The following is a 17,130-nucleotide window of genomic DNA, read 5'->3' as shown; positions in this document are numbered from 1 at the left end:
ATATCCTTACCACTAAGATTCTTTTTTTGGATATGGATTAAAGAACATTCTTTTTTTACATCATGCCTTGGCACTGAAAACTTTGAGGAGATTCATGAGCTATAAAGGATTATGGTAATATGTGATGCATGTAAAGTACATTGATCCTTGGTGAATGGAAACCTAATTAAAAGCTTAACAAAGTCATTTGAAAGAGTTTCAATGATCTGGAAGGCATTACTTAAAAGTTTTTCCTCTGCTAGGAAAATGATTGATTTGGAGGGTGGAGAATGTGGATAGAATGAGAATGAGGAGGTTCCTTGGATATGTTAAAAATGAATTTTAGGTTATCTAGGCCTCTAATAAAAGCTTTTTGGACTCTGATATTCATCGTTTTCCAAAGGCAGTCAAGCCAAAGACTGCTTCCATTTGAAATCAATATTAGAAAAGTGTTGCCTCACTATATCTACACGATGTGGAGGCTGAGGAACGGAATCTATATGTATATAGTATAAACACAGTGCCATTCAACTAAGGGAGGAAGATAATGAAATCATATTATCTAGAAAAAACAATGCATTTGGAAAGATCAGTTAAAATGAAAGGCCACTTTTGAGGACGGTGAAGAGGATGAATAGATGTGGCAGAAGTCTTAATGGAAAAATAGAACTCCCTTGATAATCAAATTGATCCCATTGCTAGCATCATCAAATAAAATAAAATTTCCACTTTGATAAGTTCTTGGGAAAGCCGTGGTAGATGCACACTTTACAAAATAGTGATGAAATAGTGAGCATTTATTGTCCTTATTCAAAAGATGTCTGGAATGAAGCTCTGAATTTAACAGATAGGAAAGGAAAACCACTAGGAATTCTGCAGTCATTTGTTTGGAAAGATGGTCTAAAAAGCCTGCGAAAGAGACTAAGGCTTTGCCTTCCACTGTTGCATGGCTCCCTTTGTTGGCGAGGGAAGGTGATTCTGCCTATTCAAGGCGAAAGAGACTAAGGCTTTGCCTTCCACTGTTGCATGGCTCCCTTTGTTGGCGAGGGAAGGTGATTCTGCCTATTCAAGGTTGCCATCAAATCAGCTATACATATGGAGTGTTGTGACAACCTAGCACAGTGAAGAGCCCTAGGATTCTGGGAACTCCCAAATTAGATCAAGATGATCCCGAGGGATACTTTGATAGTGTTTATCAAGGGTCTCCCGGAATTTGTGCAACTGGAGTGTTTTATACCTGAATCATAATCATAGTTTTCCATTGAACACCGCCTTGGGGAAAGGAACAAATACACTGAACTTAACTCTCAGGTCATCGTAGATTGTGCAAACGGAAAATACAACCTAGAAGATATAATTATTATCCCAGTCAGGAGTCAGAGTTGAAAAATTATTTTTCAATAAGCTCTTCCAACTCTCTATAGAGGGATGAATATTGAAGTTGGACTATCGAACAAAGCCCCCTCTTCAAGTTGCTATTTTCAGCACTGTAGAAGCAGTGGAGGGAGGCATTCTTCCAGCCATGGAAGCATTCATCATTCGACTAAATCCATTGAATCAAATGCCAAGATCATGAAGAATGAGGGGATCATCTGCATTTTATTTTCAAGTTATTGTCATAGAGATCAGTTTCAAACATGCAAAATGGACTTGTAATATGCCGAATATCGTTTGTATCTCTATATTTCCAGCATAAAGAGTTAGCAGGGATATTTATGCAATCAATGAAACTGCATCCAGTTGATGGATAGTTTGTGTAGTTTGATTCTGAAAAGGTTGTAGGTCCCTAATAGAGTGTGGAGTTATGATTGAGCCGTGAGTCCTACCGGCTCAAAATTTAAAAACTTAGAAATACAACGGTCAAACTTCAAACATGGCCTATATTTCCATCATTATGAATTAGCGGGAATGCAATCAGTGATAATACATCAATAACCTCTGAAATTTGTTTCTGGCTGATATTATTCTGTTATGCTAAGGTGCATTTTTTTGTTAATGTTACTGTTAATTACTTTTTCTTCAGTGACATTTTTTAATGACGTCTCACCATGAGGTTGCATGCAGAGGTATGATGTATACCTAATAATGGGATATATCAAGAAGTTATTTGATTGTAATAACCACCAAAGAACCCAAGTATAAACGACATATCATATCTTTCTGTATCCCCTGTTAATGGGATTTATTAGGCACGTTGATTGTATCAAGCAACCATTGGATATTCGGCTTCCATTTTTTATTACATTCGTCACCCTTTTTCTAGGAAGACCATACTTGTTAGAAAATAAAACATCCTAGATATCTTATGATCAGTGAATCGCTGGCCAGACTTCTTCGGGTACCTCTCATATGACAGGGAACTTAGGTTGCTCAGCATATTGACACATGCCATTGTATTAGACACTGATGTAAAATGAACCGAGTTTCTTTACCCTTGACTGCTTGAGATAATATGAACATTAGTTCTTTGCTTCTTGAATAGCCTTTGCAATATCTTGCTCTTTTATGGCGGCCTTCACTTTCTGCACTTTCCATGAAAATGATTTACTTCCGTGAAATGTTTATACAATACGTAATTAGGTCTCTTTCAATTTTGCCTCCATATCATGCTGTATATTATCCATATTATCCTAGACAAGGGACGCCATGTTATGCATTTATCCTATATCCAAGTCTTGACTTTGCACCAGTCAGTTGCATTTGCCTGGAATAGCAAGTGATGCGAAATTTTGCCTGTATCATTAGGGGCTGTTTAGGAAGGTAAACAATATTTGTGGCCTTCAATTTATAGGTAAATTGCAGTAATCTTGATGAACTGGACCTGAATTTAAAATTTAAACAATGCATTTGGGCTCTTTCACATTAATGGCTGTACATATTGGACAGGTGATTGGGTGGCATATAAAAGAAAAAAGCAAGACTCCACAGATTCCATGTCGATACGTCAAGATTTGCCTCCAAAATGACATCGTCTAACACTAGAACCTATAACGCAGCTAGACACTTGAAGCATACAATAACAGTAGAATGTGCCTTCTCACATCAATAGTTTTAACTTGCTCACCAAATTAAGGCCACACCCTGCTCAACTCATTGCTGCTACTGTCCCATTCTTTCATCTGTATTCCACTACACAAGACAACTCATGCCACGGTAGACCCTATTACTACAAAGATGTAAAATTATGTCATCACATACATTGCAGTCCTCGTGTAGACTGAAGGTCATTGTTGCTACTCTAGCGCTTGGGGTTCAGTTAGGCTCCCTTCAGTACATGCAGCATCTGCCGCAACATTTTCTTCCTCTACTTTTGACGGTGTTCTACTTTTGTATGTTGAGATCAACTCACAAGTCTTCCCACAAGATTCATTCCCACTATAGTCAATACACTGCAATTATAGACATTTGTCACCGAGTGAAACTTCACACCAAAAAGTACTCATTAAACCACTACAATATTTCACAAATATCGAGCTTATTCTCAATCCTGTAAAAAATTTAAATTGTATACAAGAACAAGAAAAGGGGCCAATTCACAAGTTTCTCAAGAGAATATTTTCCTCAAACACAAGAATACCACCATGTGTTATGGAGATAAAAAGTTCTTCAATTGCCTGAAAATTGTATTAAACATCCAAAAAAATTATACACATGCCCCAGAGTATAATATACTTGATATTATAACCAAGCCAGAAAATATCTAACCAACTTCTGCGAAGATGTAAAATCATACGGATAAATAGCGATAAACATCTAAGACACATGATATTATAACTAAGCCAGCAAGGATCTAACTACTAAGAAAGCCTAAATCGTACGGAAACATCAAGACATTCTTTCTCGTTAATAATGATACGGTGAAATTAGAAGAGTTATTGATAATATGATGTATAATGTGCCAATTTGAGAACGTTAAATTCAAGTAAAGCACATATGAAAAGGAGACACCGTCTCAGCAATGATCAAAAAATAAATATAAAAATGTTTGGTCCATGGTCAAAGTTCATTCAATCACTCAAACTTAAGCATTCGTTGTATCATTATACATACAAATATTCAACTGCAAAGCCATCTAGAAACGCTCTTTATACATATACCACACGCGAAGTCTGATATGGACATTAATCTTGATGTTAGAATATTCTAAAAGTATCAATAAATGAACTTGGAACAAAATCTGGAGCTGAAGACAGCATCAAGACGTTGACAAACATAAAGGTATCTGCAAACATCATTCTAGAATACCTCTATCTTCAACATGTGCATAACCAGAAATACCAACCACATGACAGAGGCTAAAAGAAACTTCCAATGACGCAGATATCCATATATAATGTCAAATCAAATATTACAATTATTTCATCATAAATAATTTTCGACTACAAATATCCATCAATGTTGTCTATAACATATAGTTGTCGAATAATCACACTGTTCAAACTCCAATTTTAAACCAGAACATCCAACAACGGAGCTCTGATTGAATAATTGAAAAATCAGCCTAAACAAGCCCAAAAAATATACATTTCATAATAACATGTTCGTTGTTTCCAAACTTTAAAAAGATCTAATAAACAATTAACATGCTTCTAATTAGAAAACACCTCATGACCTCGAAAAATATACAACTCATAATAACATGTTCATTAAAAGAGTCTAAACTTCTCAAAAGTATTGTGCACTCACATCCACCTCTTTTCCTTCTTTCCATTTTGATTGATACTCACTCCCAGTAAATTATATAAACGAACGCACATGGAATAGCAACACAAGTTTATCTAGTTACAACACATCTCCGTTGGAGCCCCTCTAGGTACCCCTCTAGTTACCTAGAGGGGCTCTTTCAAGAAATAAGCTTCTCACACTCTATCAGGTCATCACCATGAGCACCCAATGCTCCTGTTGATGGCCTTGATTTATAAATACGAAGAGCTGAATCAAATATTGCCCTTTGCCTTGATTTGTCGTCTACCTTTACCATGATATCCTTTAGGACTCTGAAGTCTGTTGCTCCTGCTAAACAAAGCCTTCCAACAATCTCACCAAGAAATTTTGGTGCCAATGGAATATCAATTGCTGTATCATCAAATTCATTTACAATAAACATTAGTCCAGCTTCTATGTCTTTATCAGACAATGTCTTTCCAGAATACAAAAACTCTAGAAGCTTCCCAACAAGTTCAATGTGACGTTCACTGTTCTCCATAGCTAATAAGATTGCTTGCTGGACAAATGTTGGATAGTAGTCCGGCCACTTCAACTCCTGAACACACAGCTTTGCTTCTTCACAGTCTTGAATGCTAAAATACTCCTCCAACAAAGATATTGACTTTTTATCTAAGTCATCAGGTGGTTTTCCTGAGGCTAAAGGTTTTTCCATAACAGGCATGGGAGCCGAGAACCTATCTTTCTCAAATTCTTGGACTTTAGAAATACCTACAGTAGATTTAGATCCTCCAGATAGACCTTGAATAAGAGGCTCAGCTGCCCCTACATTCGGCCCCGAGGCTGTCAATGACCTAGCTGTTGAATTCTGCAGTAATGCACTTGGCTTACCAGTTAAAAACCCCCCAGTGCCCTGTGGCAAAAGCCTTGCATTACCAACTGAAGGCTTTAAAACAGGAGCTTGGGAACGACCTTGACTTAGAGGTAGAGCAGGTGATGGCACCAGACTATCATTTTTGTTTAATAATCGACCAGATAGGCTTTCCAAACCATCACTGTCCATTGCAGGCATCCCAGGCATCTTCCTAACCATCCCAGGCATCCCAGGCATCAAACCTCCAGGCCGTCCAATACCAAAATTGTTTCCAGCACCCATACCCATAACATTAGATGCACCACGACCATTGCGCATGTTTGTTGATCCGGGCCTTAAACCAAGCTTCTGTTCAGCTTCTGAATGAATCTCATTTATAGTTTTGGCTTTTATCTAAAATTCAAGAAAACAGTAGCAAGTCAAAAATCAATAGGAAAGGGATATCCTGTCAGCAAAACAAGAGAAAGAAACAGAAAACATCATGCTAAAAGGTTTTCAATTCCAGAAGATAAAACTTCATTGACAATAATCAAATAAGAAAATAGGTAGAAACCAACCTCTTCACGTCTAGGGATCCATTTACTAGCACGCAACTCAAGAACATCACGAACCATGAATCTCATTCGAGATGCCAGGCGTTGATTATTAGCTAGCTGCTTCATTGAGGCAAAATAAGAATCTATAATAGAACGCGACTTGGGGTTTTCTTCAAGCTGTTTTCCAACGGTGTTGAAAAGATGGCAAAGAGCCTCCACATTTTCTTCAGCTGGAGGAGACTTTGCATCCTGGCCTAACAAATGCTGTTTGACGGATAATGCAAGTATCAGACATTATTTAGCATTATTTATCCAGTCAGTGTTTAGACATGAAACTTTTGAGTTTTGCAAAGCTTATATATCTGTGATACAAATTAAATATTGCTAATACTTCTGAAACTTATTCGAAGTATTAAAATGCATTCTTCGGAGAATAACAATTCAACCCTACTCAAACAAGCACTTTTAGCTGCAAATAAATAAACCTTTTGATAAAATTATATGATGCAAAGTTCAAACAGAGATTGTTATGCAACAAACCTGAATACAATGATGAACAATTTTTTCAGGTACCATTTTCTGCTTGAACAGCTCCCCAATTAGCCTTATATTTCCCAGAGTACGAAGCTTTACCATCTTCTCCTTGTCACGGCGTTCAGATTCTTGATCTGGGGCTGTCATTTGCTTGATTTCTGCTCGCAGATTGTCTGCACCTTCAAATGCTTCTTGGCAAGTATTAAGAAGAATCCTCCGGAATGCTATTGGTTTTCCGTCTGGTTCTTCAGCTGGAAATTGAGGGAGTGCGGTACTTAGATCATGACATAACTCGGAATACATGGGACAAAATGTCGGTTCCAGCACTGCCTTGTCAAAAATAAGATGCATTACTCCCTGCCAGCAAAGCAAATGCACATTCAGGTAAGATCTCTGCTGTGGTGTCACCTAATGTACGATGTCTACCTGATGAGATAAACAACAAATGTTCAAAAAAATTGCACGACCAAGATGAAACGTGAACAATACCTGCAGAATGTCTGCTGAGTTGATCCCCGAATTTATTAGTTGATCTTTGAGAACACCAAATTTTTCTGGGGTTAATTTGTTCAGTATCCTGCACATCAAAATACTTATTAGGCTAATGTTAAGTAATCCTTCAACTCTATACCGTAGTCAGGATTTATGAAAATATGACAAATTAACTATTTTACCCCTTAACAGATTTTAGAACTTAGCACAATGTTAAATAATCCTTCAACGCTAAACTGAATCAGGATTTACGGAAATATGACAAATTAACTATTTTACCCCTTCACAGTTTTTAAAACTTTATCCTTTTCTGACAAGGTTCCCCTCCTGGCCGACCAAGGAACAGCAGCCTTCACTAGAGCAGCAGCTGGTCCAGGCTATACAAAGAGCATTTTGATAGAAAAATTAGATAAATAAATATGCATTTGAAAAACCTGAAAATGGATCTAAATTTCCTAGGATCGAAACTAAAAGTTCAAAAGCTTATTATACGAAAGTGCTTGATGTCAAAGGCTATACCAACAGGAAAAAATCTATTAAACAATGTTTTTAAATAGATATTCTAATTATTAATACGCTCCCTAAAATCTGCATCCAACTGCTAAATTATTTTCTGAAACGTGATTATCCCAAGTAACTTGCATATATCAAAGTACTTAATTTTTTGAACAATAAAACTATGAGAGGCATGTCTCATTGGGAAATTCTATCCTTTGTGCAAAAAGCTATTGCAAATTGAAGAGAGAGAATGCTCAATCAGAGAAACTTTATCCAATACAATCATAAAATTGAAATCCAGAAGCAAGACCTTTGCTTTGGAAACTAAATTACTTCCACTCCTATAGGACTCACCAACACTTGGCCAGTTTCACGGTTCACCAAAGCCAAGCAGACAAACTCGGGTCAACTCAACAGTCAAGTCAAGAGTTGTTAAATCTTAACCTGACTTGAGAATAATCAGAAAATATTTCAAACATTCTCACCTAACACTATAAAAGCATAAAATACAGTGAAACACGGAAATTCATCATAATATCGGTTGCCACATTCCAGGGAACTTGGGAACAGGTACAGATCATCCCTATTAAATGGAACTGGAATTAAGAACACTGCCAGTTAGTTTCATGGATGCTTTAGGAACAGTCCAAGTCTGTCAAGGAGCACATTGACGAGCACTGGAACATCACGACATTCCCAACCTGTAAAGGTGAAGCAGAATGCCAAACATTTACTTACAACCTGTTGAAGGTTCAGGCATGACAGATGAAAATTTTAAACACGGAATCAACAAACACGTGAAACCCTTTATAAAATGGAGCCAGAGAAGGCTACAGGCATTAATAAACCCTTGCTGCCATTTGTTAGAAGAGATGACAGCGTACCAAAACCTGAAACAAACCTGTTTCTGCCCTCGGTCAGCCAAGTGTGGACCAGAAAGGGGCCCAGCTTTGCATGAAAGCTAAATTTTTAAAACATCTAAACTCAAAAGCAAATAATAATAATAATAATAAAAACATGAAGCTTTTACAAAATGGAGCCAGAATCAAATAAATAAAGCATCATTTTAGTGTTTAATTTTCTATTTTATTATGTGTAAAATCACAAATGATATCCTTACATATCGTGTAAAGTGAATTCTTCACTTCCTGGGTAGTTTTGTTTATCTTTGGATTTTTCTATGAATCAAGGTTGCATGGAGCAGGAGCATCATTTTCCAAAAATCCTCAGAAGTGGAGTGTCCTAAGAGTGTGTGTGTGTGTGTATATATAGCATTTGTATTTCAAAAAAAACATCGATCCTAATAGTTTAGAATTGGCATCCATAGTACATTAATGATTAATCATTCAAACATCAACCATCTAGAATCTAGATTTTATCAATTACAAACAAACATACAAATTTTTAAGAGATAATAGAAAACAGACCATAAACTTATGGAATGAAATAGGTTATCTAGCAACTGCCAATAATAACATGGCCAAATAGTCAGGTTTACAAAATAGGCCATCTATACACCGAAATATGAAGACCGAAGAGTCCAACAAAACAATAAACTGAGCCACTTGCTAAACAGTAACACCTCTCTACAAAAGAAGTGCTAACCAATAGTGAAAGCACTCATGTTGCCAATTGTTGTAGCTGTGGGATAGCACCGCCATGCATGTTCCACCACTCCTTGACAAGCAATGTTCCACCATCACTTCTAATGGGATCCTCATCATTAATATCTTCCTTTATTGATTTCCTCTTGTCTAACCTTTGCCTCTACCTTGATCCTCTAGGGACATCAGTTGACACCACCCAATCTTGATGTAACAGCCTAATCCAAGCCTTAAAATATGGTAGAAAAAGCTTAACATGCTTGATCAATGATTTTGGTTTGACTGAAGGCTACATTTTTGCTAAGGCCATGACAAAGAAGTTCAACAATCGATACCACAAACATTGGGGTACATATAGGGTTTGGTGCTCTTAATTAAATACCAATCACAAACCTTCATACAAGATAGAATCCAATGAAATGCTGCACTTACATCGATCCTGAAATTCTAAAAACTGTTGAGTCCACTAAATTTTGAATGGGGTATTAAATTATATTTTCTCCCGCTCGGAGCATGGCTCTAGGGAAACAGGGGGCGGTTCCTGCAACACTGATATGAATTGTCCCTGGGAATTTAAGAGGAATTCCCAGTCGTTCTGGACACAGGATATGGCATCCCCACATTGAACATAGGATCCAGCATGCCCACATTTCCCACATCACAGACTTATGCAACAAAGGAAAAACACTTTTTATAACATCTGTTTAATTGTTCTGTTAGTTTTCATCGGCTTAATTTGTTCTTTCTATTAGCTTTCACCAAACCTAAACTTTGAGGTTTGGAACTAGGCGAACCAAAAAAAAAAAAAAAAAAAATTGAGGTCCGTTTAAGTTCAGCAGCAGATTTGAGTTACAGTTCCATGTCTGGAACATCTTCAGCAGTCGCTTGGGCCTCTCTGTAGACAGTTTCTGAGCCCTCTGCTAGTCCTCAGCCTCGTTGCCCCCTCCCTGTTGCCTGTAAAGTTCTGATCAGACCTCGGGCAATACCAATATACTTTAGTAGATCATATGGATGTTGAAAAAGCATCTGATTTGGAAAGCACACGCCCAGTGTGTTATACAAAATGTATTTTCTTTCTCGCTAATTATTCTTGAGGTTTTTTCTGAGTTACTAAGTTGATGAGTTGACTGTCCATTTTGATTTTACAAGTTGTTTCCAAGCTCTCCAGTCATGTGACTTTTAATGATTACATTCCATGAAATTACTTAAGTCACTTATCCAGATAGCTCTGATGTTTATGACTATCTTAAGCAATAACAAAATAATTAACTCATTCAGGAATCAAGAGGAAGTGCAAAGAAAAGAAAAAGAACAATGTTACAGAATAAAAGTCAAGCTCAGTCACAATCATTGGCCTCCAAAGTGAGTATGAGTACCCCCGAGCCTGATGAAACATTAACTTTTGAAAACTGTGAGTTCAATTGCTCCTGGCGAGCAAACTGATAACCAGACTCCTGTGGTTTTGACATCGGAGCACCATATTCTCTACTTTCACGAAGAGTTTCCCAGGACCTTTCCTCGGGAGCAGGAGCAGGTAGTGGTGACCGACCTCGCCAATCACGAGTATCAGGCTCTGCATATCGAATATGAGATTGCGCCTGTATCTGCACAAATGTATCATGAAATGATGAAAAAAAAATTAATGAGGTGCATTAGAGAGTTATATTTTATAATATGATATAAGAAAGTAACAACGAATTAGAGCAATCTCATCTATTTCCTTAAAAGGTATAGATATGGGAAGGAACAAATACAATAAACTATCAGGTACATACGCTTAAATTTAAATTATCAATCACAAATATTACAGACAACACAACAAAACACTTATTCATATTAACCTTTAGTTTGTTAACAAAAACAAAATGACTGCTAAACACCTAAAACAATATGTACATTCATTTAATATAAATCAGAGCCATAAGAAGTTCCGAATAATAAAATCATCACACCTACATTGACATCACCACGACCCCAACTTGATTCATCAGTGACAAGCTCCGATTCTATCTCCTGTCTAGCCTTGTGAATCTCATCAGGTATGTTCACGGATGCCTGCATATTCAACAAAATGATTACCACAATATGAAAAGTACATTAACATGTCTGTTGAATTGATCTTTATAATCATAATAACACCTCAAAAAAAGCTAATTCATACAATGTTACCAATGAAGCAAAATTTCTGAGAATAATAAAAGGTTAATAAAGGTGTTCTTCCATGAAAAACCATTTGCGATCAAGCTATCAAAAGCAAAATCAATTGATTTTGATACCATACCTGTATCTCAACAATCCATCGAATTGAAAAAAAAAATTCAATGAAGTCAATACATATTACAATAAGTTGTCACAACAAATAAATAAAACCAGGAAGTATAAGGCCAAGAACTTATACCAATAGTCTAAAGTACATACTACACTGTATATCTGATGAATCAGGTTGTGATATATAAGTCCAAACTTAAAACTTGCTATTGATTTTTTTTAATAATGCGCGTAATGAATCATACCTCTTGAAGTTGCAGCAACTGCTCACGTGTATATCGAATTCTTTCATGACTCTCAAACCTTGAATCCACTGTCTGTTACATGCACGAATACATTTAAATGCAAGCGTGAGCAAGGGCAGGTAAAGTCTGTTTTATACTTTGATAATAATAACAAGAATTATAAATAAAATGCATATAGTTATAAATCTACCCATTTCTTTAATCTCTTATAAGCATTAAAAAAGTTAAAAGGCATCACTTAGCAATGATTTGCAAATATTTTACCGTGATGGAATATATACACAATCAAAATGAAAAATAGGCAAGAGGAAAAGAAAAAAATAGAAAGCAAATCTCTTAGAACCACTGCAAAAGTGAAAAGAAGCGTTGATATTTTTAAAATGTTACCCAGTGTGCAATAACATAAAAATGAAAAATAAACCAAGGAAATGTAAATGTGAATTGGAAATTTACAATAGAAAGATCTCACACGAGAGAGTGTGAGTTTAATATCAAAGTTACAAAAACAGGAAACACAACACTGTCAACAACTGAACAATACAAAGAAAAACAATTCCGGCCTAATCCAGAACACATCCAACGCATCAGATTTTAACAATGGATATATATCAAAGAAAGGCATCCTTGTCCAAGCATGCAAAATTGAACTTCAAGATAAACCTCTAAGGCAACCACAAGAAGCTGCCGCTTTAAGGTCAGAACAAAGATATAAAGGCATTGATGACTTCCCCTCCCTGTGTTTGACTAAAAACTGTTGCCAAAACATGAGTTTGTTTTACTTGAACACCAAATACAAAACACCGTGATACGAAACATACAAGAAATCAAACATTTGTGACTTTGGAAAGAATAGAAAAATGAGGAAACAGAAAAATTCGATACTATATGAATCACAGGTTATGTCAAATTAAAAACACAGTATGATAAAATATATTGCATACATAACCTGAGTTGGGGTAATCTTAGGGTACAGTGATCTTCCTTCAGTCGGACCTATTGAACACACAATCCTAACCCTTACTCAAGCCTACGATATGCATCATCATTACTTTCATTGTATTTCTGCTGGGCATTGATGCATATAAATATTTACATCAACTTTTGACTCGATATGCTGCACAACAACATACCACACTGCCTGCGAACACTATACGAGACTGTACTGAAACAATTTGGAAAAAGAAAGTAGCACTCAGGGAAATGCAGCGAGTAGATATGTTTTTAAAAAATAAATAGATTTTTTTCATTTGATTCAAAATGAATTAAATTATATATTGCCAACAAGCCATGTTGAGGCACATAACACCATCGGATCTAATACAATAATCCCAGCAATCCGTCACAACAAATCGGTCAATCCCAGAGATGAGAGGACATCACAGGATAGTAAACACAATTTTTTTAATAAATAAACGCCTGTACAGAACTGATCAGAATATCCATTTGATAATATGCAGGCATATCCAAAACCCCAAAAAAGCAAAATAAGGTTTCCAATGTCTAAACGGCAGGAAAAACACAACTTTATAGAAAGGGCAAGAACAGCATGATCCATCGGTGTAACCACAAGATGACGGCAAAAGAAAAAAGCCCAAACCTCAAGATCGTTCAAAACCCTCTATTCGTGTAGATGCGATGCAGAAAGCAAAATGGCAAAGAATACGTTTACTTTATTGTGGGCAGTGAATGGGTAGCTAGAAAAAACCTAGGAAAGAAAAACCCAGATCCGGATTGCTTTGCTTACCTTCGCAGAGGAGCCGAAACCGGGACGTCCTCCATGCGGGCGGAAACCCTGAGATCCATCTGCGGCAAAGGAAACAACAGTAGTGGCAGAGGCGGTGCCGGTGCCAACAAGTGCGGAGTCAAGACGAGGCCCGAAGGAACGACCTTTAACTCCTCCTCCTGGCCTTAAATTGATTGGCTGATCTGCCTGCATAACTCTCTTCTTCTTCACCGACTTCGAGCCAAATAGATGTACCCCTCGCTCCACAACAAAACCACCCGCAGGCAGCCTTCGATTCAGAAAGCGCAGCGTTACAGAGGCAGAGCTCTCCTCAGCCTTCCTGGATGAAAGAACGCGCTCTGAATGGAAGAAAATATTTATATGTATGTGTATATATATTTATGTATAAATGTTGTCTAAATATATTTATTTATAAATAGATTGGATTCAATCCAGGAGGAGAAGAATCCACGGAGCGAAGAAGGGGGGCTCCAGAGGCAACCAGAGAAAGAAACAAGGAGACGAAGAAGAAGGGATGATGGGAAACGGGGAAGGATCAATCCATTCACACTTACTTAAATACCGATTAACGCTAATTGTTTCTTTGTTATATCTAATCATGGAATTATGTCTCTTGTTGTTTTCGATCGTGATAAGAAAAACTTTCCTATTGCACTTGTGCATTTAGGTTTCTCTACTATGTACACATTCATAAAGTTGAGTTTAGTTTATTAAAGATTCTTAGGTTTTTCTAGTGCGAGTGTTTATTAAAATGCCAATGGCATTATAGCGACTAGCAGCTTAGGGCGGTTCTCTTAGCTCCATTTTGGTGTCCATGGCCTTATATAGTGGCCTCAAGTTTATTAACGTGGTCAATGATCTTCAGAATTGGATGTGGTTAGGCTTTTTATTTTTATTTTTGAGATATTCAAATATTATCTAAATAATGAATGATATTTTAATGTCTACGAAACTAAAAATAGTCTATGGGATTATTAGTCTTCTTGTTTTTTGCCTTTTATAATTTAATATTTTTCTTATCCCGCCATCGCCCCTACTCCTTTATAGGGGTCACTCACTATTCCGATGGTGAGGACCGGCAGGGTGCGTCTAGCCGTTATCCAGTCAATTCTAGTTGTTGGTTGTTAGCCATTAAGTCATGGGATTCTCTGCCCTATCTATTTAATGTGCTAAGTGAGATCTGCTCATTCAACTTGTCCTGACGATGAACCACACTGGCGGGTTCGAAACGCATCGAAAAAAGTTTTTCTATGTGATTTTCGCCGAAGATTCCTCAATAAATCTTTTTCTTACTCAAATTGATGATGAGTTGACCCAACCTTCTAACAGTCCCCTTACTGAAAAGACAATGCCAAGGAATTGATGCTAACATATTTCCATAACCATCTCTGATGTATCACATTCCAAAATGAAATGTTTTTCCGATTCCACTGCCCCAAAAGTGCAAAAGGTACACACTCGTTCTTCCCAAGCTTCCTTAGGTCTCTTCCACCATCTTGTTTCACACCGAAGTTGATGTGAGTTAGTTCTTAATTGAACAATAAGAATTTGTGCTCTCCATGAAAGGTTAGCTCCAATATACTCTTTTTGTTGGAGATCACAAGTGGGGTTGAATTCCTGAACATAGTACTTCTTCTTTCTACCCAACTCTTTTCCCCATATACGCTTACGAAACTTCTCCATAACAAAATTCTTTAACTCCTTGCTATTTGTGGGACATGCATTGAGGTAAATATTCCATTTCTGCATCCATTTGTTGTTTTGTCTCATCCATGATCTCTTTCTTTCACTCATGTCTTCATTGAAGATAACTTTCGGCCACCTACCTACTCCCATTTGCTCAATTCTTTTTAGAAACCTTATAAGACGCACCAAAGCAATTGCTTCGATGGGAGCTGCTCCTGTTTCACTCAACATTATCTCATAAGGAATCAAACTTTTTATTTTGAACTTGCTCATGATTAAGTGTTTTTTTATTTTCTCAATTTGTTTCCATTTTGAAACAGGGATGCTACTAGCCCATAGTTCACCCCCATATAATATCACTGGATAAACTAGGAGCCCAAAAAACACTTTAATCATTTTCCAATCCCATAACTATGCCTCTCTACATCTTTTGAAGTGCATATAATGGTTTCCACCCTCCTAAAATTCTCTTCTTTCTACAGTGCTCCCAATTAAGCATGTTGTTGAAATCGATCCTGAGGTATTTGTAATCATTTACTTCTTCAAGAATGTTAGGTTTTCAGGCATATATAGTCTTGCTCGAGATTAAACCACGAGACCTATGGAGCCCAAATATAATCATTAAACCACATCCTCCTGACCAGAGTTGAAAATAAGTTGGAAATTTTTAAATAAAGTTGAATTGAGATTAAGGATATTAAGTTATGTTTGAATAAGTGATTTGAATAACGTTTGTTTTGAGGTAATAGAACTTCAAATTGATATTTATATCCATGTGTAATTATTGGATTATGAGCATTTTTCTTTCTAGTGTAATAGTTGTTATGAGTATATCCACTTCCATAAAAGTTGGTTGAAAAATAATCTTCCCTTTTCCATAGAAAACAAAAGAAAAAATGTGTCAAAAGGTCTTTAAACCCTAAGTAAAATGAAAAAGGCAATATCAGGTCACCTCTTAGTACATAAAAATGAATTAAAGGTTAAGCCAAGCCAAAATATATTTTTAATGTTTGAAATCAACCCTAGAAAGTTATTTTCCTCGCACAAAATTAGAAAATCATCTGCCTCTTTCTTCTAAGGAGGAGGGAGTGACCTTGACACGTGAACAAGTTGAAAATAAGTTGGAAATTTTCAAGTTGGAATAAGGTTGAGCATATTAACTTATGTTTGAATAAGTGATTTTAAGAAGGTTTATTTGAGGTAATAGAATTTCAAATCGATATTTGTATCTATGTGTAATTGTTGGATTATCAACATTTTTATTTCAAGTGTAATGGTTGTTATGAGTATACCCACTTCCATAAAAACTAGTTGAAAAAAGATCCTCTCATTTTCCAAAGAAAATAAAAAATTGTTTCAAAAGGTCTCCAAAACCCAAGTAAAATGAAAAAGGTTATGTCAGGTCACCTATTAGTGCATAAAAATGAAGTAAAGGTTGAGCCAAGCCAAAATAGATTTTTAGCTTTGAAAATAACCCCAAAAAGGGATTCTCCTCACACAAAGTAGAAAATCATTCACCTCTTTCTTTTGAGGAGGAAGGAGAGACCTTGACACATGAACAAATGGCATTACTTAGAGAATTTCTTAAAAAACCTCTTAACCTTCTTCCACTCACTAATTGAACCAAAGGTAGGTGAAATTTGTTGGTAAAAATGAAAACTAAGTTATATCTCTTAGGGATTTGTTGGAAAAAGAATTGCCACTCACTAATTGAACCAAAGGTAGGTGAAATTTGTTGGTAAAAATGAAAACTAAGTTATATCTCTCAGGGATTTGTTGGAAAAAGAATTGCCTTAGCAAAGCAAAAACCCATTGGTCGAAGCTTGATCCAAAAAGCAAGTGATGATCCCTTCATTATTCTTTCCATATGGTCTTTAAAGGAAACCATGGTATTGAAAGAGAATAATAAAAATCACAATGTCTTTGAAAGACCCAATGGGAGATAGTAAGTCAAGTAGAGAAATCGAATGGAACCACTGCATTAGTGTTTGCAAATTTTATGGTA

The 17,130-nt window shown here is 36.4% G+C and overlaps 1 protein-coding gene across 1 annotated transcript; it reads right to left on the bottom strand.

Moving 5' to 3' along the window:
• Positions 1-4,275: 4,275 nt before the first annotated feature.
• LOC149222721 (eukaryotic translation initiation factor-like) lies at positions 4,276-13,960 on the bottom strand. Its single transcript, XM_089385601.1, has 9 exons — positions 13,440-13,960; positions 11,696-11,767; positions 11,139-11,237; positions 10,559-10,786; positions 7,360-7,457; positions 7,078-7,165; positions 6,595-6,945; positions 6,076-6,318; positions 4,276-5,911 (listed from the first exon to the last, which is right to left on the bottom strand). The coding sequence occupies exons 1-9, from the start codon at positions 13,629-13,631 to the stop codon at positions 4,823-4,825; spliced, it is 2,460 nt and encodes an 819-aa protein (XP_089241727.1). The 5' UTR covers positions 13,632-13,960; the 3' UTR covers positions 4,276-4,822.
• Positions 13,961-17,130: the final 3,170 nt, after the last annotated feature.

The sequence above is a fragment of the Pinus tabuliformis genome, chromosome Q (assembly GCF_031772625.1).
Source record: "Pinus tabuliformis cultivar Carrire ecotype Pingquan chromosome Q, CPIR1, whole genome shotgun sequence".
NCBI lineage: Eukaryota > Viridiplantae > Streptophyta > Pinopsida > Pinales > Pinaceae > Pinus > Pinus tabuliformis.
Note: the sequence above shows the minus strand (reverse complement) of the source record. Positions and strands in the feature narration are given on the sequence as shown.